We start from the raw sequence: 22,632 nt of genomic DNA, 5'->3' as shown, positions 1-22,632 counted from the left end.
AAAATGACATCAAAATATCAAATCTCTTTCCGTGAGATCTGAGTTCTGTACTTCAATGTAAATCTCTGTTTGATTATTCAATTAAATGTCCTGTTTTGTTATTAGTATGGAGGATTAAAATAGCTGTATGTAAATCTCTTACTTCTTTTATTAAAACAACCATTCTCACATAAATATAAACGAGACTTAAGATCTTGACTCTCTTCATTCATCAGACACTTTTACAGTAAACACAGAGAGGAATGAAGAACTGATGGAGTCTCCACACACACGTGATCTGATGACGCTACCTGCTGGTGAAGAGTGACGTACAACACATTACATTTTAGGCATTTGGCAGACGCTTTTATCCTATTCATTTTACAAAGGTATTTGCAACCCCCTGGGATCGAACCCACAACCTTGCGTTGCTCTTACCACTGAGCTACAGGAAAGCTGCGTCACATCTGCATCAGACGCACTTAGTGCAGCAGAAAAAACACAGCTATGACAAAAGCACCAAATCCGATCACTGATGACGTCTCTGTGACATTAATCTTTACATTTTCATTCAAGGGTGACGTTGTGAAAATAAGCCACCAGATAAACCGGTTTTACATTTGAGTGGGCGCACGCAAATTATTCAACATACACATTCAAATTCATTTATACAAAATGTATTCAAAAATGTTTTACGCATTTTTTTAAAATAATGTATTTACTCTTAGCTCATAAAACAAACAGTTAAATCAAATTATTGTCATCCTCATTTCTTATTGGTTGAGGCCCCTCACTGTGATTGGCCCCACTGGTGTTCCCGCCGTGTGTGACGTTGCTGTGCTTGTCAGTCATCTAGTCAGTCAGTGTGATGTCTGACACTTCATTTACACTTTATTAACTTGACTAAAAAACTTTAAAAGACACACGTTGAAATTTTCTTTGTAAATGCAGTTTATATACATTAAGTGCTTTTGACGGAATTTAACGCGAGGTTCACGTGTTCAGCACTGAGGTAAATTCTTCACTGTGGAGATTTTCAACACTTTAATCTTAGAATAAAATGTGGAAACGATGAAAAAAACAAAACTAACATTATCGTCAGCAGCTGAAGTGTTTTAACATGTCGAGTTATGACGTTATCTGTGAGAGGATTCACGCCGGCCACGCTCCGCGGTGGTGCGCACGTTGGGAGCGCGCAACCGCTTGTGTCGCGTGCGTCGTTGAGATGATAGACAGGCCGGATGTGTCGGTAAGAAACATAAAATGTCGATGAATGAACTAAAGAACAATAATAATAAGACACGAGCACTAGCTCATCGTGACGGATGTTTCCGCAGGCTGTGCGCAAGCGCGCGGCGCTGGTGTGTGTGGCGCGAGCGGAGGCGGTTCGCGAGCTTCTGTACTGCGAGGAAACCCGAGGAGTAAACTTCACCTGCTCACTACTGCGTGAGAGATACACACAGACATACACAACACAGTATAGAGAACACGTTTAAGTTTAAGGTAAAGTGAAGTTGTTCTAGTGTAAACGTCACTGCTTTAATAAAGTCACAGTGAATTTTAAAATGACAGTTCTTATTGCTTCATGAAATATTGCAGCGTCTATAGTAAATAGCTAATCAATGTGGGTCATTTCTTTTTAAAAGTCATGTAACCTCAAAATCTGAAAATGCACTTCCGCCATGGAATTACTATGCATCTCAAATGACGTAAATTAGACGGCTTGGGCGAAGCATCTCTTAACTCCTCCCCTTCAACTATCAGCGCTGTTTTATACATCCAATCAATTCCCGGGGAAAACGCAAGCCACGCCCTCTACATTAAACGGAAATAAAAAAACGGGGATTTTAAAGTCTTTCAGATAACAAACAGATATTGTTACTGCCTACAAATACATTAAAGCAACATACCATAAGCACTAAAAGTAAATGAAATCAATAAATAACTGAACATTGGCAGTGGTCTTGTGTGTTGCAGGGATGTTGTCTTGTTGTGTGGAGTTAACTCTGTTGGATCAGGCAGTCGAGGGTGAGGAATCATTCACATTGTGTTTGTGTGGTGTTGTGTTAGTGTGTTACACCACAGAGTTATGAACAGTGTGTACATCATGTGTGATGTGTGTTCGTGTTTCAGTACTGGTGCAGATGACTTTAGACAAACCACAGTTTCTAGACTTCATCCTGGATAACATACACTCACAGGTACACACAAACACACACACACACACACACACAAGGATTGATTTGATGAACTTGTTTTGATAAAGTTGTTTCTTCTCTCCGTCTATCAGTTGAGTGGTGGCGGCCGTCTGAATGGTTTCATGTTTTTGGGGAAACTGATGGACTGTCATCCAGCTCTGAGTCAGACACTCATCTCCAGCCACTGTAATGATCTTCACAATTCACTTATATACAACACAAACACAACTCTTATTCTAGATCATATGTAATGTCAGTCCATGTCGAGTTTTTCATTGAAGGATCCATTTGATTTAATGAAAATATGAGCTTCAAGTTTCTGCTTTTATAAGCACAAAGTGTTTACCCCTTTGTGACTTTAATGTGTTTATTTAAACACACACATATTTAGCTTTGATATTTGTTACTGTGACCCAGATTCATTTTGTGTGTATGTATTTGTATTGATCTCACTTCACACTACTGGTCGACCGATAATCGAACTGGCCGATTATTGGCGTCGCTATCAAAGATTTAGCCGATAATCGATATCGATCATTTTCAAAGCCGATTTGCCGATAAAGTCATTTCATTTTGTAATGCACTATTTGGCTCTGACGCAGCCAAGGATTTAGTGAGAGCAGTCGGAACACGTCACTCTTGTTTGTTGCCTAGAGTAATGCCCGCCCACTGCCCCTCTGATTTGTTGGGACTAAGTCACGAGTCCGGCCAATCAAAGCGGGAGGCTGCGGAACAGAAAGTGTTTTTCACTCTCACACCGAAAGCGCTTACTAACTGGAGCTGCTTCTGGTTCATGCTCTCTGAGGTAAGGCAGCATCAGACGTTGAAATTAATCACAATCCACTACACTGAAGATGCAAAACACTTCAATTTAATTAGTGCCTGAATTCCGGAGCATCTTTGCGGGTTTCCTGCAGGTTCCGCAGGATTAATGCATTATTATCATGTAGATATAATTCACATCCACAGTATAACAATGATTTTGCTCAGCAAGCGAGCAAACTGCACTCGTTTCTTGTAATTGGTCGAGCTGGCGTTTTGCACGTCATTTTAAATTACGTCATTTAAAAAATACGAGCCATTTTAAATCATAAAGAACTTGAATCGTCGGTCTTCAGTCAGAGCGGTCTCATGCACGCGCGCGCACACACACACACATAGACTCCGCAATCTCAAACTGATGGCGACAAATGTTAGATTAAGTTATTTTTCACAACTTATTTATACACACAATTGTTCAAAGACACACATGGGTGTGATTAAATGCCCGTTTTGCCTACAATACACTCAAGGAATAGGCTAATGTACTCACTAAGTGTGTCTAAAATATGCTTTTAATGTTATAGCTTCATGATAACATTTGTGGTCTTTTCAACAACATACACAATAAAGCTATGAAGGCAATTCAATTATTTACACTTATTATATAAATTCAAATTGTGCTATTTAATCCAATGATGAGCAAAATGATTCATTGAATAGTTCTAGTATTGGATGCGATTTTCAAGTCATCAGAACATATTTTTTTCCATAAATAATTAAAATGTATTCCATTCAATTCATTTTTTCATTTGTTCCTTGCTGTTTTTTACCGTGTTGCTTGTGGTTTACAAAATGTTCACAGAATTCTGCTGGGTGCTCTCTTCTTTCTTTTGTTATTATTAATATAAGTGTTATGATTAAGATTTCTCAGTCAGAATTAAAAATCTTTCAAATGTTCCAGAGCCTGTGTTCTTAATTTCTATATAAATTTACGTTTTTACACCATATATATATATATATCGGTTCAAAATATCGGCTAACGGTCTAATTCACACGTGGAAATAATCGGCATCGGCCTGAAAAACGCATATCGGTCGACCTCTACTTCACACTTCGGAATAGACATGAGATGGATCTGATTTATATGCTTTTGTTGCACTACACAGCATACTGTTATACACACACTTACACATCAGTTGTGTGTGTGTAGTGTGTGTGCTAGAGTGTGTGTGTGCAGGTCTGCTGGTCTCTGATGAGGAAGTGAAAGTCGCAGTGTGTTACGTGTTGTTCAGAATCTGGAGCTCTATGTCTGCAGTTCATATGCTGCCCAACACACTCCGTCACAAAATGTGTGTGTTACTGCTACACACACTGTCAAACACACAAACAACTGCCCTCACCATCAACTGCCTGGGTAAGAAACACACACACACAATCAGTGTTTGAGAACTGTAAGAGTGTATTAAGTGTGTGTGTGTGTGCGTATCAGGTGTGTTGAAGCAGATGTTGCAGTACTCTGATGTGGTTTGTGTGTTGATGAGTGTGGGTGAATGTGTTGAAGAACAGCTGCTGGACCAACAACCACTGCCTCTCATTATAAAAAAGGTCTTTACACATGCACGCACAAACACACACACACATTTCTTTTGGTGTCTTTGTGGGTTTTGTTATCTTGGACAGTGTGACGTTCACTGTGTCTGATCTCATGTGTGTGTGTTTATGTGTAGCTGTTGTTGAGCGCTCAGGACTCTGTACAGTTGGTGTCGATTCGCTGTGTGTGTGCGGTTCTTATTTACTCTCCAGCTCGCTTCAGTACCTCCTTCATTCAGGCAGATTTACCTGGTGAGATCAATCAGTCTGTCAATCATTTCTTTTGATTCACTTTCATCTGGATTGATATTCCTACTGAACACACACAACATCTGTTTACACCACACATCAGGTCACTTATGGTGCTTCTTTCTTTCTCTCTCTCTCTCTCTCTCTTTCTCTCGCTCTCTTGTGTGTATGTGTCAGAGTTTCTGTTTGAGTCTGTGTGTAGCAGCAGTGATATGATGATGTGGTGGATCTTTAGATGTCTGTTGCTCATGTCGGAGGATCCTCTGTTCTTCTCACAGTGTCACTCTGTGTACGGTAAGAGAGTGTGTGTGTGTGTGTGTGTGTGTGAGAACACTAGAAATATTATAGAAATATACTGGGATTGAGTTAGCATTTGGGTTCTGAGGTCAGGAGAATTGTACAACACAGCATTTAATTCAATAAATTTTCATCAGTGGACACTTCATAAAGAAAAACTAACACCATCTATCTTACGTTATACTATATATGGTCTTTACTGTTTCCCTCGTTTAATGATGATAGCTTCTTAGCAAAAATGAAAATTATGAAGAGCGCTTTATAAATCAAACTGAATGTAAATACACTCCCGGTTGTGTGTGTTAGGGATTGAGTCATTAGTGCGCAGTCTGAAAGAGACTTTGGGGAAAGCAAATACTGAGGTGCAGAAACAAGGACTCGAGCTCCTGATAGCCATACTGGACAGGTAACACACACACACACACTGTTGAACAAGTTCAGATAGACTTCAGTGATTCTAGGAACTGTGTGTGTGTTTGTGTGTGTGTTTACAGGCAGCCTGCAGGTGTGTGTCTGTTCCCCACAGGATCAGAGTTTTCTGCTGTTGCTGATGTCATCATTAAGGGCGTGGCCTCCTCCTGTCTGCAGGTGTCTATACATGCCATGCGAGCCGCTGCTTTTCTCCTCAGGTATCAATTCAGTTTTATTTATATTGCGCTTTTCACAATTGTGATTTAAATAATAATAAAAAATGTGTCAGTGAGTGTCAGTCAAATGTAGGGATGTGTGTTATTTCTGTGTTGTGTGTGCAGGCCTCATCATCAGTGCAGGCCGGTTCAGTGGTCAGAGGTCAGGAGAGTTGTGGAGTCAGTGTTGTGTAAATGTAGTGATCATCCGTCAGAGAGGGCTGAAGGGCTTTTACTGCACACGCTCGCATGCTTTGATGCAGCATGCAGGTCAGACACCGACAACTCTCACACTGATGTCATCACACTGATTTGATAGAAGTCTATAATGTGTGCGTGTGTAGGTTGGCTGAAGTGTATGTGTGTGAGTGTAGTATGAATGACAGTGTGTGTTCAGCTTCACAACAGCAGGACACGCTGGAGACTCTGTGTGTGTATCTACTGCACTGCTGTGATTCAACCTTCATCCCTACTGTCACTGTGAGCATCACACATACACACACCTTATCGTCTTTAACACTGTGTGTGTGTGTGTGTGTAGTTAATTTAACAAACATACTGACATACTCTGTGTGTGTGTGTGTGTGTGTGTGTGTGTGTGTGTAGAGAGCGTGTGAGCGTCTATCTTCTCCGCAGCTTCTGCAGGTCTTTCTGTCCATTCTGTGCCGTCAGTTTTCTTTGTGTCCTGATCACATGACGTCATTCTCCAGGAAACTCGGTGAGATGACACACAGGTCAAAGGTCATGAGTGATGTGACCATCATCTAGACGTTGACACGGTCAAGTGTGTTGTGTGATGCAGGTTATTTATCTGTGATGTGGATCAGTGAGTCATTGACCAATGAGAGCAAGAGCTTTAGGTCATGTGTTCAGAACTGGCCTTGTGTTTTAGTGTTTTCTAAAAACATCATATAAATGAATGATTTGTGATTTAAAGCGTCTGCCAAATGAATGAATAGAGGTAATGTGTTGTTTGTTTTGTCACATGTCTCTTGGTGTGAGAGTGTGTGAGGTTTCTGAAAACAAACACACAAACATTGGACAAAGATTGACATAAAAATCTCTGTCTCTCTCTGTCAGTGTCCTCTGGTTTCATCAGACTGACTCTAGAGAACAAAGCTCAGCTGTGTTCAGAAAACAGGTAACAACACAAATGATATTGTTCTTATGTCAGGATAAATCTGACACTCCACACACACACAGACACACATCTGTAACACACTCACTTACCTGCTCATGTTGATGTGTGTGTGGTGTGTGTTCTTCAGAAAAGCTTCTCTGAATCTCATCTGCTGTGAGTTCCTGATCAAACTCTGCATGTGTGTGTTTGCACACTTACACAATGTCACCACTGAACTACAAGGTAATGTGTGTAATGCTTGCGCAGTGTGTTTGTGCAGCTCATGGCGTTGGTGTGTGTAAAACATACATGTTGTATGTTCGTAGAGTTTGTGCAGTGTTTGTGTATAATATGAGTTGTATGTGTTTGTGCAGATCATGTGGAGTGTGTCCTGCAGGAGTGTTTGGCGTCTCTGTGTTGCTCAGTGTCTGATTGGTGTTGTGTGTTGTTGGATTCATCAGAGTCCATCAGAAACACACAATACTGCATCATCTACCTGCTGTACGCATCACTGCTGCATGGACACATGTGCGTTCATCTCTAAACATCCAATCACATGCCCTGAAAATGTGTGTGTGTGTGTGTGTTCTGGCTGTTGTGTGATGTGCTGTGTGTGTGTGTCTGCAGGCTGTTGTGTGACGCTGCAGTGTTCTCTAGTGTTAACTCTGTGTGTGTGTGTGCGCGTGTGTGTGTGTGTGTGTGTGTGTGAATGTAGGCTGTTGTGTGACGCTGCAGTGTTCTCTAGTGTTAACTCTGTGTGTGTGTGTGTGTGTGTGTGCGCGTGTGTGTGTGCGTGTATAGGCTTTTATGTGACGCTGAAGTGTTCTCCAGTGTGCTTCAGTTTATCAGTGTTCAGGATGTCAGTGATGTGTCTGTACCTTCACCTGTGCAGTGTTGTGTAGTTTATCTTCTGTCCGTCACACACCAAAGCTGCTCTCATTTGGACACGGTGAGAACTACACAAAATACATCAAACTCTTTTCTAAACGAGTTAGGGTTGTAAACACACACATCTCACTGCTGCTATGCATTATCACGGTAACCATCTAGAAGCGTGAAGAACACAACACAATCATGTTTTAAAGTCATCCGTCTTTCTGTCTCTCTGAAGTCTGATGTGAGGAGCATCAGTAAAGCTCTGTCCTGCTCTCCTCTTCTCTTCTCTTTCTCTTCTGTTCATCCCTCAATCCTGAGCTTCATCTTCTGTTACCCGGAGCTGTGGGAGCGATTGGGAGTGAGTGTTCTCAGCGGATGTCTCAGTGCTGGATCAGGAGCAGAGGATGGAGAGACGCGATCACCTCTGCTGCAGCTGTTGTGTGATCATCCTGCCGCTCTGCTCTCGATGCTGGTGAACAAACAACACAAACACTTCACTGACTCATGCTCAGTGTGTTCAGGTGTATAATGTTTGTGTGTTCAGGTGGTGTTGTGCGAGGCTGACGCCGCAGTGGCACACAGAGCTGAAGTTGTGTTGAGGTGTTTTGTGTGGTCATCAGACAGCAACAGTAGTTGTGATGTGTCTCATCAGATGAAATCTGCTCTGCTGAATCTCCTGCAGAAACTCACACACACAGGTCAACAAACTAACACAATGAACACAATGATCCGCCAGATCTATAACACACATGGCAGTTTTGTCTGTGATACACACACCTACACAAGCAGAAAACTATCACGTGAATTCTGTGTGTGCGTGTGTCAGATTTCAGAGTGTGTGTGCTGCTAGATGTGCTTTCTGTGCTTCAGAGTAACACAACCGCACAAAGTGAAATGAATAACGCAGAGTTTAAACTGCTTTACCACGGTAAATACACACACTCTTTTATTAACAAGTGTGTAGCAATCATTCACCCATATATGTGTGTAATATGTCATGTGTGTGTGTGTGTGTAGTCAGTAATCTGGTTGCGAAGGTGAACTCCAGTGATTCAGAGCTGCTGTTGTCTGTGATTAACTGCCTGTACTGTTTCCTGAGTGTGTGTCCATCACACTGCACTGACAGAGGTAACACAACACACACACACACTGATGGGCTGAAAAACATCACACTGCACTGACAGAGTTACACAACACACACACACACACACTGCTGGGCTAAATAACAGCACACTGACTGTGTGTTTGTTTGTGTGTGTGTGTGGGTCAGTGGTGTCTCTGCTGCTGGGTAACATCAGACTGATGGAGGTGTTGGAGAATGTTTTCTCTCGCTCTTCTTCATCATCATCATCATCACTGCAGTGCTGTTCACTCCTTCTGCTCGCCACACTCATCTCCCTACAACACACACTCTCTGCACAGGTGAGACACACACAGACACCACTACACTCAAAAAATGTGTCTTCTCCACAACATCAGGCTTACTCGTGCACTTTTACCTGCTTTGTGTTGTGAACTATACTTCTCTAGACTCCTTGTGCATTCAGAAGAACCGAAGAGATTTGTGCTATCACAATGTTTGTGTGTGTGTTGTAGGTTTACAGGAACATTACAGTAGATCTTCATAAGATAGTGAGACAACTCGCCTTCAGGAAGAGACACACAGACACCCTGCTGTTGAGTAAGACACACACACACACACTTGACTCTAAACTTGACAGTATCATTGTTTCTTATGGAATTTTAAAGGTCCAGTGTGTCATTTTTTGGAGAAGCTTTTGTAGGGCTGGACGATATACCGTGTGTATTTTTGTTATGAATTTAAAATATACTGCAATACAGGTGTATGTCGCTTAAACAACAGGCGGAACGTGGTGCAACATGACACTCAGTTTCAGTGGGGTCCCTTTTCACTGTTGCACTGAGACCGGCCATTCACACAGAATGCGTCTTTCTATGCCGCGGCAGTATTTTATTATAATTTTTCTATAAATGCCCTTAACGGAGGCGTTAAGATGTTTGGGTGCGTCTTGCGCATGAGCGGTAACGTTACATATTTGATTCCTGACGCAATGGGAGTGCGCACCTCGCTGCTGAACAGCAGCACAAGTGGAACAATTGCAAGTTCACATTACCTTATATTAAATACTCACGAACAAACATTTTCAAAAACTATCGTGTTCCCCTCATACCCCTCAATTTAAGGATATAATATGGTGTCTTTTTAGTACGAGCTGTTTCGCTATATACTTTGATGAGAAATAAGGGTAAGTAAGGAGTATTGACCGTGTGATGCAATTGTTTTCCTCCCACATACAGTATCTAATTTAAGCCTCTGTTTTATGATTAAAAAATGATTTCAGGAAATCATAAAGCGACTGTGACTATGTAAAACATAACAGACATCACATGCATGTTTAATGGTTCAATTGTTACTATTCTGCTCTTCTGAAATAAAGCTCTTTGCTTAAATATTATGTACGCAAGTTACCTTCACATGCTATTCAGTTTAGGGCTGCAACAAACGATTATTTTGATAGTCGATTAGTCGACTGATTAAACGACCAATCATCTAATATTTCAATGACTAATCGGTACATTTTTAATGATAATTCAACTTTTGCAACTAGTTAAAACATTGAGTTATACATGATTTACGTAATTAATAAAATCCATTCAGCTTTTGAAAGCTGAAATTTCAACATGAACCAACTGGTTACTCTCTTTAAGTTTGATGATTCTGTCCAACCAGAATCACACAAATACTCTTTTAAAAATAATAATTTTAAAAATACAAATGAAATGACAAAAAGAGAAATTCAGATATAATATAATTCTTCCTAATATCTCCTTTTGTTAATTGTCATTAATATGGAACAAAATAAGTCAAGATATAAGACTTTTATCACTTAACGTCCCTCTCTTATATTCATTTTCCTCTCGTGTAATACCTAATAGTGTTATAATAATCAAAACAGGCTTGACTCCTAAGCTCAATCAAAGCTTTATACTTTGCAAAACAAATAATAACATTACTGTAATTATATGATTATTGCTGTTATTATCATCACTATTATTATTGCATTCTCTCATAAAAAGATTTAACGCTTAGTTAGTTAGTTAGCTCTAGATGGAGAACAGTCACCTCTCTCCTGCTCCGGGATGTTGACTAATCGTTTCTGCCCTAATTCAGTTGTTAAAGAAGTCTAAACTTTGCAGTTATTATAGGGGAAACTGTCACCATGACAGTATAAAAGGACATTTAAAGTCAATCAACAGCACTATTTCCTCTCTCAATCAGTAGAAATGTGGTAAAAATTGTATAAATACACTTTTAAGTTCACTTTTGGTCATACCACCCGAATCTATTGACAGAAATGCAATATAATATTCTTTCCTGTAGCTCAGGAAAGAATATTCTTTCCTGCACTTGCTAATTGCACTTCTGGTTAGACCTAAACTACATTTCGTTACACTGTACCTGTATATGTGTAATGACAATAAAGTTGAATCTAATCTAAAAAGTGGTAAGAGCAAGGTTGTGGGTTCGATCCCAGGGGATTGCATATGCCTATGTAAAATGTATAGGATAAAGCAATGTAAGTCACTTTGGATAAAAGCATCTGCCAAATGCCTAAATGTAAATGTAAATGTATATATCCATTCAGAGGTGTAAATGTATTGTGTGTAATTAAATATATATTATATATATTTTTGTTGTTCATTTTCTCACCCTCTTACTCCAGCTTTAATCCTCCAGTATTTTACCCTGTTGACAAAATGTGACATGCTCTTCAACTTGTAAATAAGTTTGGATAAAAGCCTTATGAATAGAAGTGAATGTATAAAGAGCTTTCATAATGAAGTGTAATGTCTTTATGATGTTAGAATGAGCTGTCTCTGTTTACATGTTACTCACGTGTTGTTTCTGCAGAAGCCCTAAACAGACAAACCGCTCATAGCATGTTTCATAAACGCATTTCTCAGCTGTTGTGAAGGGGGAAGAATGAATGAATTCAATTCCTCTCAGACTAGTCTGATGCTATGTGTCACATAAATGTGCTTTAACAGAATGTGTGTGTGTGTGTGTGTGTAGTGTGTAGAATGAGGTTGTTGCAGGTGTGGTTGGACGTAGACATGTGTTCTCTGGTGTGTGTGTGTCAGAGCGCAGCGCCCGTGCGGTCAGTAGATGACGCTCTCTATCCGCTCTGTTACAGCGGAGCACAGATGCTCATGACAGCTCTGTGTGGACTCATGCTGCAGGTACACAAACACATGTGTCATCATACAGTCAACATGCTGTGACTCAGATCGGCAGTGTGTAAACATTCATCACACACATGTGTGCTCTGAGAACTGCTCTGATTGTGTGTTTACAGAGCTTTATTGAATTCAACATGATTAAACACACTTTACTGTGTGTGCGTGTATGTGTTTGTGTGTGTGTGTTCAGAAACAGGATGTGATGATGAGCAGCACTGTCAACTGTTTGAGATCTTTGATTGGATTTCTGCTCAGAAGAGACACTGTCATAGGTACACACGGCTGTGTCATGTAAACACACACACACAATGATGAAAGATGAGTAATGTGTCTATGCTGTGTGTGTTTGTGTGTTAGCCCAACACATGGTTTGTCAGCCATGGACTCGTTTTCTGCTTTTCTCTTTACTGTCCTGTGGAGGAAACATCACACTTCACCCTGCTGTACTGACCCTCATCACACTGGTAACACACACACACACCCCGCTGTACTGACCCTCATCACACTGGTAACACACACACACACCCCGCTGTACTGACCCTCATCACACTGGTAACACACACACACACACACCCTGCTGTACTGACCCTCATCACACTGGTAACACACACACACACCCCGCTGTACTGACCCTCATCACACTGGTAACACACACACACACCCCGCTGTACTGACCCTCATCACACTGGTAACACACACACACACCCCGCTGTACTGACCCTCATCACACTGGTAACACACACACACACCCCGCTGTACTGACCCTCATCACACTGGTAACACACACACACACACCCCGCTGTACTGACCCTCATCACACTGGTAACACACACACACACACCCAGCTGTACTGACCCTCATCACACTGGTAACACACACACACACACACACCCCGCTGTACTGACCCTCATCACACTGGTAACACACACACACACCCCGCTGTACTGACCCTCATCACACTGGTAACACACACACACACCCCGCTGTACTGACCCTCATCACACTGGTAACACACACACACACACCCCGCTGTACTGACCCTCATCACACTGGTAACACACACACACACCCCGCTGTACTGACCCTCATCACACTGGTAACACACACACACACACCCAGCTGTACTGACCCTCATCACACTGGTAACACACACACACACACACACCCCGCTGTACTGACCCTCATCACACTGGTAACACACACACACACCCCGCTGTACTGACCCTCATCACACTGGTAACACACACACACACACACACACACCCAGCTGTACTGACCATCATCACACTGGTAACACACACACACACACCCCGCTGTACTGACCCTCATCACACTGGTAACACACACACACACACCCCGCTGTACTGACCCTCATCACACTGGTAACACACACACACACACCCCGCTGTACTGACCCTCATCACACTGGTAACACACACACACACACACCCCGCTGTACTGACCCTCATCACACTGGTAACACACACACACACACCCAGCTGTACTGACCCTCATCACACTGGTAACACACACACACACACCCCGCTGTACTGACCCTCATCACACTGGTAACACACACACACACACCCCGCTGTACTGACCCTCATCACACTGGTAACACACACACACACACCCAGCTGTACTGACCCTCATCACACTGGTAACACACACACACCCCGCTGTACTGACCCTCATCACACTGGTAACACACACACACACACCCCGCTGTACTGACCCTCATCACACTGGTAACACACACACACACACCCAGCTGTACTGACCCTCATCACACTGGTAACACACACACACCCCGCTGTACTGACCCTCATCACACTGGTAACACACACACACACACACCCCGCTGTACTGACCCTCATCACACTGGTAACACACACACACACACCCCGCTGTACTGACCCTCATCACACTGGTAACACACACACACACACACACCCAGCTGTACTGACCATCATCACACTGGTAACACACACACACACACCCCGCTGTACTGACCCTCATCACACTGGTAACACACACACACACACCCCGCTGTACTGACCCTCATCACACTGGTAACACACACACACACACCCCGCTGTACTGACCCTCATCACACTGGTAACACACACACACACACCCCGCTGTACTGACCCTCATCACACTGGTAACACACACACACACACCCAGCTGTACTGACCCTCATCACACTGGTAACACACACACACACACCCAGCTGTACTGACCCTCATCACACTGGTAACACACACACACACACCCCGCTGTACTGACCCTCATCACACTGGTAGCACACACACACCCACACACCCCGCTGTACTGACCCTCATCACACTGGTAACACACACACACACCCCGCTGTACTGACCCTCATCACACTGGTAACACACACACACACACCCCGCTGTACTGACCCTCATCACACTGGTAACACACACACACACACACACCCAGCTGTACTGACCATCATCACACTGGTAACACACACACACCCCGCTGTACTGACCCTCATCACACTGGTAACACACACACACACCCCGCTGTACTGACCCTCATCACACTGGTAACACACACACACACCCAGCTGTACTGACCATCATCACACTGGTAACACACACACACACACCCAGCTGTACTGACCCTCATCACACTGGTAACACACACACACACACCCCGCTGTACTGACCCTCATCACACTGGTAACACACACACACACACCCCGCTGTACTGACCCTCATCACACTGGTAACACACACAAACACACACCCCGCTGTACTGACCCTCATCACACTGGTAACACACACACCCCGCTGTACTGACCCTCATCACACTGGTAACACACACACACACACCCCGCTGTATTGACCCTCATCACACTGGTAACACACACACCCAGCTGTACTGACCCTCATCACACTGGTAACACACACACACACACACCCCGCTGTACTGACCCTCATCACACTGGTAACACACACACACACACACACACCCAGCTGTACTGACCCTCATCACACTGGTAACACACACACACACACCCAGCTGTACTGACCCTCATCACACTGGTAACACACACACACACACACACCCTGCTGTACTGACCCTCATCACACTGGTAACACACACACACACACCCAGCTGTACTGACCCTCATCACACTGGTAACACACACACACACACACACACCCTGCTGTACTGACCCTCATCACACTGGTAACACACACAAACACACACCCCGCTGTACTGACCCTCATCACACTGGTAACACACACACACACACACACCCCGCTGTACTGACCCTCATCACACTGGTAACACACACACACACACACACACCCAGCTGTACTGACCCTCATCACACTGGTAACACACACACACACCCCGCTGTACTGACCCTCATCACACTGGTAACACACACACACACACCCCGCTGTACTGACCCTCATCACACTGGTAACACACACACACACACCCAGCTGTACTGACCCTCATCACACTGGTAACACACACACACACACCCCGCTGTACTGACCCTCATCACACTGGTAACACACACACACACACACACCCCGCTGTACTGACCCTCATCACACTGGTAACACACACACACACCCCGCTGTACTGACCCTCATCACACTGGTAACACACACACACACACCCCGCTGTACTGACCCTCATCACACTGGTAACACACACACACACACACACCCCGCTGTACTGACCCTCATCACACTGGTAACACACACACACACACCCCGCTGTACTGACCATCATCACACTGGTAACACACACACACCCCGCTGTACTGACCCTCATCACACTGGTAACACACACACACACCCCGCTGTACTGACCCTCATCACACTGGTAACACACACACACACACACCCAGCTGTACTGACCATCATCACACTGGTAACACACACACACACACCCAGCTGTACTGACCCTCATCACACTGGTAACACACACACACACACACACCCCGCTGTACTGACCCTCATCACACTGGTAACACACACACACACACCCCGCTGTACTGACCCTCATCACACTGGTAACACACACAAACACACACCCCGCTGTACTGACCCTCATCACACTGGTAACACACACACCCCGCTGTACTGACCCTCATCACACTGGTAACACACACACACACACCCCGCTGTATTGACCCTCATCACACTGGTAACACACACACACACCCAGCTGTACTGACCCTCATCACACTGGTAACACACACACACACACCCCGCTGTACTGACCCTCATCACACTGGTAACACACACACACACACACCCAGCTGTACTGACCCTCATCACACTGGTAACACACACACACCCAGCTGTACTGACCCTCATCACACTGGTAACACACACACACACACACACACACACACACACACACCCTGCTGTACTGACCCTCATCACACTGGTAACACACACACACACACCCAGCTGTACTGACCCTCATCACACTGGTAACACACACACACACACACACACCCTGCTGTACTGACCCTCATCACACTGGTAACACACACAAACACACACCCCGCTGTACTGACCCTCATCACACTGGTAACACACACACACACACACACCCCGCTGTACTGACCCTCATCACACTGGTAACACACACACACACACACCCAGCTGTACTGACCCTCATCACACTGGTAACACACACACACACACACCCCGCTGTACTGACCCTCATCACACTGGTAACACACACACACACCCAGCTGTACTGACCCTCATCACACTGGTAACACACACACACACACACCCCGCTGTACTGACCCTCATCACACTGGTAACACACACACACCGTGCAAATACTGTCCCCATAGCGTAGGGTTTACCAGGTACAGACACACACACATGTACTGACCCTCATCAGACAGGTAACACACATGTGTTGTACTGGTCTACTTTAGAAGCATAACCATGTGTGTGTGTCCACAGCTGGTGTGTGTTGGTGGAGACGTCTCAGAGTGGAAGACAGAAGTTCAGTCAGTGTGTGAGGAGGTGGAGACACAAGGAGTGACACAAATCAATGACAACAGCTTAAACACACTGAGACTGCTGCTTACACAAGTACACAAACACACACATTGAGACTGCTGCTTACACAAGTACACAAACACACACATTGAGACCGCTGCTTACACAAGTACACAAACACACACATTGAGACCGCTGCTTACACAAGTACACAAACACACACATTGAGACCGCTGCTTACACAAGTAAACAAACACACACATTGAGACCGCTGCTTACACAAGTACACAAACACACACATTGAGACCGCTGCTTACACAAGTACACAAACACACACATTGAGACCGCTGCTTACACAAGTACACAAACACACACATTGAGACCGCTGCTTACACAAGTAAACAAACACACACATTGAGACCGCTGCTTACACAAGTACACAAACACACACATTGAGACCGCTGCTTACACAAGTACACAAACACACACATTGAGACCGCTGCTTACACAAGTACACAAACACACACATTGAGACCGCTGCTTACACAAGTACACACCCTCAAAGCCCTTTAAGTAAGTAAGCATCAGTCAAAATGGCCTCCTTCTACTCACTCCACTGGTCTAAAACTCACAAATGTAATGTTAACCGTGTGTGTGTGTGTGTGTGTGTGTGTGTGTGCAGTGTTGTGCTCTTGCTCCTCCTGATGATCTGAATATGAGGATGGAGAATTTACTGGAGTCACTTCAACATCAGCAGCCCTGTGACAGCTCACCACCTCAACACATGCTGTATCCTCACAACAAACACAACAGTCTGTGTACACTGCTCATTGTGTGATTCCTTAACACTGTGTGTATCAGTTGTGTTGATGGAGTTTGTGTTCTCCTGTCTGATTTCACAGTCAACACTCAACAAACTGCCTCCTCAAGTGTTCTCTAACCTCTTACACTGGTGTTATTAACTTATGATGTAACTTTTCGAATATGACTCATGTTTTGATGTTATATATGAGTATATATTTAATAGTAATGTGACGTGTTCATTGTGTTTATGTAGTTTTCTTTTGTCAAATTTGTAAAATGAAATGTTGCAAAACGATGGATCGTCATGACGCGACAGTGACGTCAGCGCGCAACCGTGCGTCGCTGAAATCGCTCCGTGCGGAAACCGGCGGTGTGGAGGACACGCGTCACGTAAGCGGTTCTCTGTCAGACTGATGACGTTTCGAGTTTACACGCGTGTTTTATTCACTCGGACAGATGAGTTTAACCGATGATCGCTCGTGTCGCGTGTCAGGTGAGTTGATCCGGAGTCACACCGCATCACTATCACAGCTGTAACATCTGCATGTTTAATGACGTGCTCGTCTCGCGCTTCGTGTAGTTAGTGTGCAGTGTGTCATCAATCTAGTGTTGAGCTGCACATCTGAATTCATTCAGCGGCTCATTTCACTTGTGTTTAGCGCTACAGTGACAACACAACTGAGTTGAGTGTATTTGATATTTTGTGAAGCACTCGACTGTCATTTCATGGTGCTCGTGAATGTCTTAATTCATCGATTTCTCTCCGTGATGCACGTGAAAACAAACCAGTTGAGCGGCTCTTAAAGGGACAGTACACGCTTTACATGCGCTGTGAAGAATGTGTGAATTCTGATGATTCTCTGTACAAATACACAACTAGATTAACATGCTGAAGATCAGAACATACACGTCACGTGAGATCAATCTTTCTGTGTCTCTGAGCACACATGTGTGGAATCTAAATCTTCACTGTATCATCTGTGCTGTTTGTTTAGCACCGCTTCTGTTAAGGTCTCATTTAGGACCCAGAAAATCTACTTGAAATAAAAATGCACATTCAGTAGTTTCTTTATTCTTTCACGTTTGTCATATAAATCGAATTGATGTTTATCTGCAATGCCATAATAGTCGTCTCAGGAGTCATCAGTGGAGTGTGTTTGATCCTCCAGGAGTGTGAGCCGTACATCAGTGTACTCATGCATTGCTCTGACTAGTAACACAACTGGTGTTGACATGAGCTGTGTTCTGGTGTGAAGTATCTGCTGAGATGATGATGTCATCAGTTTGGAGAAACCAGAAGAACACTGAATCCCTCCGCTCTGTTCATATCATCCAGCTGTTGTGTGTGTGTTGTGTTACAGTGATCATGTTGAGCGTTTGGACCCTGATGATGATGATGCTGGTGACCCCGACGGCCCTCGCCTCAAACTCTGACACACATCACAGACACAAACATGACTCAAACCTGGAGATCTGTATCCTTACACAAACACAGATCAGATGTGTGTGTGTGTGTGTGTGTGTTGTCCTGAACGTGGTCTACAGATAAGCGTTTGTTTGAGACGAAGAGGAAAGATCAACTGAACGCTCTGAAGAATCTGGTGGAGCTGAACGACATCAACCAGCAGTACAAGATCATCGACATCATGCTGAAGGGACTCTTCAAGGTCCTCATCACACACACGTTCATTCTGACGGACAGCTGAAACACTCCCATCATCATCATCTGTGTGTGTTTGTGTAGGTGCTGGAGGACTCTCGAGCTGTTCTCATAGCTGCTCATCTACAACCGGACGATCCGTTCCCACAGGACCACAAAATCAAAGAAGGTGAGAGGACACAATACACACACTTGATCTGAGTTTACAGGAGTGGATTGTGTTTGTCAATATTGTCAAAACATTGTACATAAAGTAATGACATGAAATACACAATATTACAATAACAACAAACAGTTATTTGCTGCTAAGATAATAAGTGCTTAAAATAATGATATAAATATAAAAGAATTGTCTCTGTGTGTGTGTGTGTGTGTGTGTGTGTGTGTGCAGCGTACTCTCATGTGGTGGAGAACACGGCGTTCTTCGGTGACGTGGCTCTGAGGTTTCCTCGTATCGTTCATCATTATTTTGATGGTAATGCTGAATGGAACGGTCTGCTGCGCTGGGGTCTTTCCTTCTGTAACCAGACGGGGATTTTTACTGGAGGAGCACACCAACACGTCCTCACGCTGGTGAGACTGAGGCATTATGGGTAACACCTGGATGCTTTATTAATGAACATAGTGACGTGTGCGTGTCTGTTCAGATGTCACAGGAGCTGGGAATCACAGAGAAATCTCCAGACTTCATCAATCCCTACCGCACAGAGAGAGACGACGTATGTACACACACACAAACACACACACACACACACACACACTGATGCCCAAAACATGAGCACATGAGTTGAAAAATAACAGTAATATCTGATGGTATTCCTATAGACGTTTCATTTTAACAACTTACACAAACATTACTGCACATCCACACTTTTGTGAGGCCAACTGAACTTCCGGTAAACAAACAATATAGCAGTTGTAGATTATTTGTGATAACAAGCAAGAACCAAGAGGAAGATTACTGGGCTAAATTAATATTTCAAATAAAACTATGAGCTCAACCACTAGATGTCAGTGTGCCACACGCTTTCTTTATATGCCACCAAACTACTGGACCCATTTAACAAATTGTTTATTTGATAAAATAATTTGAGAATAAAATAATATGAATGAATATTAACCTAAAATATATATAATATAATTAGTTTTAGTGTCTATTATTAGACACTAGTCAAACACAAACTGGAAGTTAAGTGGAGGTCAGGTGTGCTTATCTGATGAAAAATCTTTAGAAAGTCACCAAAACTATGTGAATGAACTCTGAAATCTGCACAAAAAAACAATCTCATAATACTTTCATTTACATTCAGTCATTCAGCAGATATTTATCCTACAAATGAGTATTCTTTACTTGATCATCTTCACATCACGGCACTTTCATTCTCAATTCATATTCATGTAGTTTTAATAGCTGAGAGGATGTCAGTAGAACAGAGATGTAATGTTCTTTCTGTGATAAACGTGTGTGTGTGTGTCAGATGCTACACACGGCTGAGGCGTTCCAGAAGATTCTCCGTGAGGAGGACAAGAGGAGGAGGAAGGAAGAGAAGAGGAAGGAGATCAGGAAAGGACCTCGGATCTCTCGCTCAGAGTTATAGAGCCGAACATCTGATGTGATGTGATGTGATGTGGGTTTGAGCAGAAGAACACAACACACATCCAGTGTTCACACACACACACACACACAAAAATACACACACTTATCAAAGTTTACAGCTGCTCACAGTGACTTTCTGTGTGGATGTTTGTGTGTATTTACTGCTGTAGAGTTTAAGATCTAAATGTGACTGCACTGCCTTTATACAGGGTCAGTGGGCAGGGTCTGATGGGTGGGTGAGGTTGACGGGTGGGCAGGGTCTGATGGGTGGGTGAGGTTGACGGGTGGGCAGGGTCTGATGGGTGGGTGAGGTTGACGAGTGGGCAGGGTCTGATGGGTGGGTGAGGTTGACGAGTGGGCAGGGTCTGATGGGTGGGTGAGGTTGACGGGTGGGCAGGGTCTGATGGGTGGGTGAGGTTGACGGGTGGGCAGGGTCTGATGGGTGGGTGAGGTTGACGAGTGGGCAGGGTCTGATGGGTGGGTGAGGTTGACGGGTGGGCAGGGTCTGATGGGTGGGTGAGGTTGACGGGTGTGATGGGTTGGCGGGGTCAGGGTAGGGACTCTGTTTATCGGATTAATGATATTTTGGAAAGAGAAAACTAGAAACTGAAATAAGTTACAAATGTACTCAAATAGAAAGACTTTACATTTACAAATGTATGAAAGTGGAGTTTGTGTGTTTTGTAGAGTGATATGAGAATGGTTAATTTGTCTTCTGCTTTCATACAGTCTTTTATTTGTTAAAGTGTTTGTGTGTATATGAGGGAAGACAAGATGTGCGGATGGATTCACTTCACCTTCTGTTCTAATAAACTCCACGTGAGAATCCAGCAGCTGTGGATCTGAGCTCATCTGTCTCTTCTTTAATAGATCTTCATCAAATGAACATTCATAGAAATATCAGATTCGGGATTAAATACCTGAGTTTGTGCATTGTGTGCTCTATGCAAAAATAAAAGAATGTGCTCTACAGATCGCCTTGTTGACAGTTCGCTGTATGCACATTTGTAAAAGAGGTTACAATATTCAATTTCCTTGAGCAGATTGCTTTTTAAGCAAATTTGATTTTACGATCGTTTCTCAAAGTGCGTATGTGTGATTAATAGAACGAGCAAACGCTTGTTCTTCTCTCTATCAGATGTGAAATCACAAATGATCGTGAAATTGCACGCCGCATGGGCCCATGGGCACGGTATCTTTTGTGAACGGCAGCCAAATCGGCTTAAAGGCGGTGTCATATCAAAATCTCCCTCCCATGTTTTCTCCTACGAAGGTTAGGACTAGGTGTGGGGCGGGCTTTAGAGATAGGGACCAATCACAAAGCAGCATCTTAAGTGAATGAACCAATCAAAAGTAGGGGAGTCAAAATCTTAAAATCTCAACGGGAGTCAAAATTCGGTAAAAACTGCAGCTGGCGCGCGGAAGTTCCACCGCGTACTGAGTAAGTGTTCCATAAGAGAACTAAGCGGTTGCTTGGGGCCTCGCAGTCACTAGGGGGCCCTCAGGAGCACATGAAATTACCGTTTTTTTTGTGATATATTCACAACCCACTCCATCCAGGGTGTATCCTGACTTGATGCCCGA

At 43.7% G+C, this 22,632-nt stretch overlaps 2 protein-coding genes across 7 annotated transcripts; both read left to right on the top strand.

Moving 5' to 3' along the window:
* Positions 1–826: 826 nt before the first annotated feature.
* LOC130426232 (meiosis inhibitor protein 1-like) lies at positions 827–19,266 on the top strand. Of its 6 annotated transcripts, none has more exons than XM_056752892.1 (32): positions 827–991; positions 1,085–1,228; positions 1,317–1,425; positions 1,957–2,007; positions 2,113–2,180; positions 2,270–2,363; positions 4,150–4,353; positions 4,429–4,544; positions 4,667–4,781; positions 4,956–5,072; positions 5,382–5,481; positions 5,570–5,704; positions 5,828–5,971; positions 6,046–6,181; positions 6,308–6,419; positions 6,782–6,842; positions 6,970–7,064; positions 7,196–7,349; positions 7,623–7,770; positions 7,933–8,169; positions 8,242–8,395; positions 8,524–8,625; positions 8,715–8,825; positions 8,968–9,119; positions 9,294–9,378; positions 11,794–11,960; positions 12,151–12,232; positions 12,318–12,424; positions 16,949–17,080; positions 17,670–17,776; positions 17,849–17,957; positions 19,153–19,266. In XM_056752892.1, exons 2-31 carry the CDS (start codon positions 1,100–1,102, stop codon positions 17,925–17,927), a joined length of 3,603 nt encoding a protein of 1,200 aa, XP_056608870.1. In that variant the 5' UTR covers positions 827–991; positions 1,085–1,099; the 3' UTR covers positions 17,928–17,957; positions 19,153–19,266. The 6 variants fall into 6 exon arrangements, 4 of the variants coding, with proteins under 4 accessions (XP_056608870.1, XP_056608871.1, XP_056608872.1 ...); XM_056752893.1 differs by having other exon boundaries at positions 1,082–1,228; XM_056752894.1 differs by lacking the exons at positions 1,085–1,228; positions 1,317–1,425.
* Positions 18,248–21,049, top strand: LOC130425712 (coiled-coil domain-containing protein 134-like). Its single transcript, XM_056752085.1, has 7 exons — positions 18,248–18,284; positions 19,153–19,266; positions 19,337–19,458; positions 19,536–19,620; positions 19,843–20,024; positions 20,099–20,170; positions 20,930–21,049. The coding sequence occupies exons 1-7, from the start codon at positions 18,248–18,250 to the stop codon at positions 21,047–21,049; spliced, it is 732 nt and encodes a 243-aa protein (XP_056608063.1).
* The last annotated feature ends 1,583 nt before the right edge of the window (positions 21,050–22,632 follow it).

This window comes from Triplophysa dalaica, chromosome 7 (genome assembly GCF_015846415.1).
Source record: "Triplophysa dalaica isolate WHDGS20190420 chromosome 7, ASM1584641v1, whole genome shotgun sequence".
NCBI lineage: Eukaryota > Metazoa > Chordata > Actinopteri > Cypriniformes > Nemacheilidae > Triplophysa > Triplophysa dalaica.
Note: the sequence above shows the minus strand (reverse complement) of the source record. Positions and strands in the feature narration are given on the sequence as shown.

Bases quoted from the DNA above. Each gene is read 5' to 3' on its own strand.
- LOC130426232 (XM_056752892.1), top strand. From the start codon at position 1,100: ATGTCGAGTTATGACGTTATCTGTGAGAGGATTCACGCCGGCCACGCT. The intron at 5,482-5,569 runs GTAACACACACA...GTGTGTTTACAG, and splicing joins CTGATAGCCATACTGGACAG to GCAGCCTGCAGGTGTGTGTC. The intron at 9,120-9,293 runs GTGAGACACACA...TGTGTGTTGTAG, and splicing joins AACACACACTCTCTGCACAG to GTTTACAGGAACATTACAGT.
- LOC130425712 (XM_056752085.1), top strand. From the start codon at position 18,248: ATGAGTTTAACCGATGATCGCTCGTGTCGCGTGTCAG. The intron at 19,621-19,842 runs GTGAGAGGACAC...GTGTGTGTGCAG, and splicing joins GGACCACAAAATCAAAGAAG to CGTACTCTCATGTGGTGGAG. The intron at 20,171-20,929 runs GTATGTACACAC...TGTGTGTGTCAG, and splicing joins ACCGCACAGAGAGAGACGAC to ATGCTACACACGGCTGAGGC.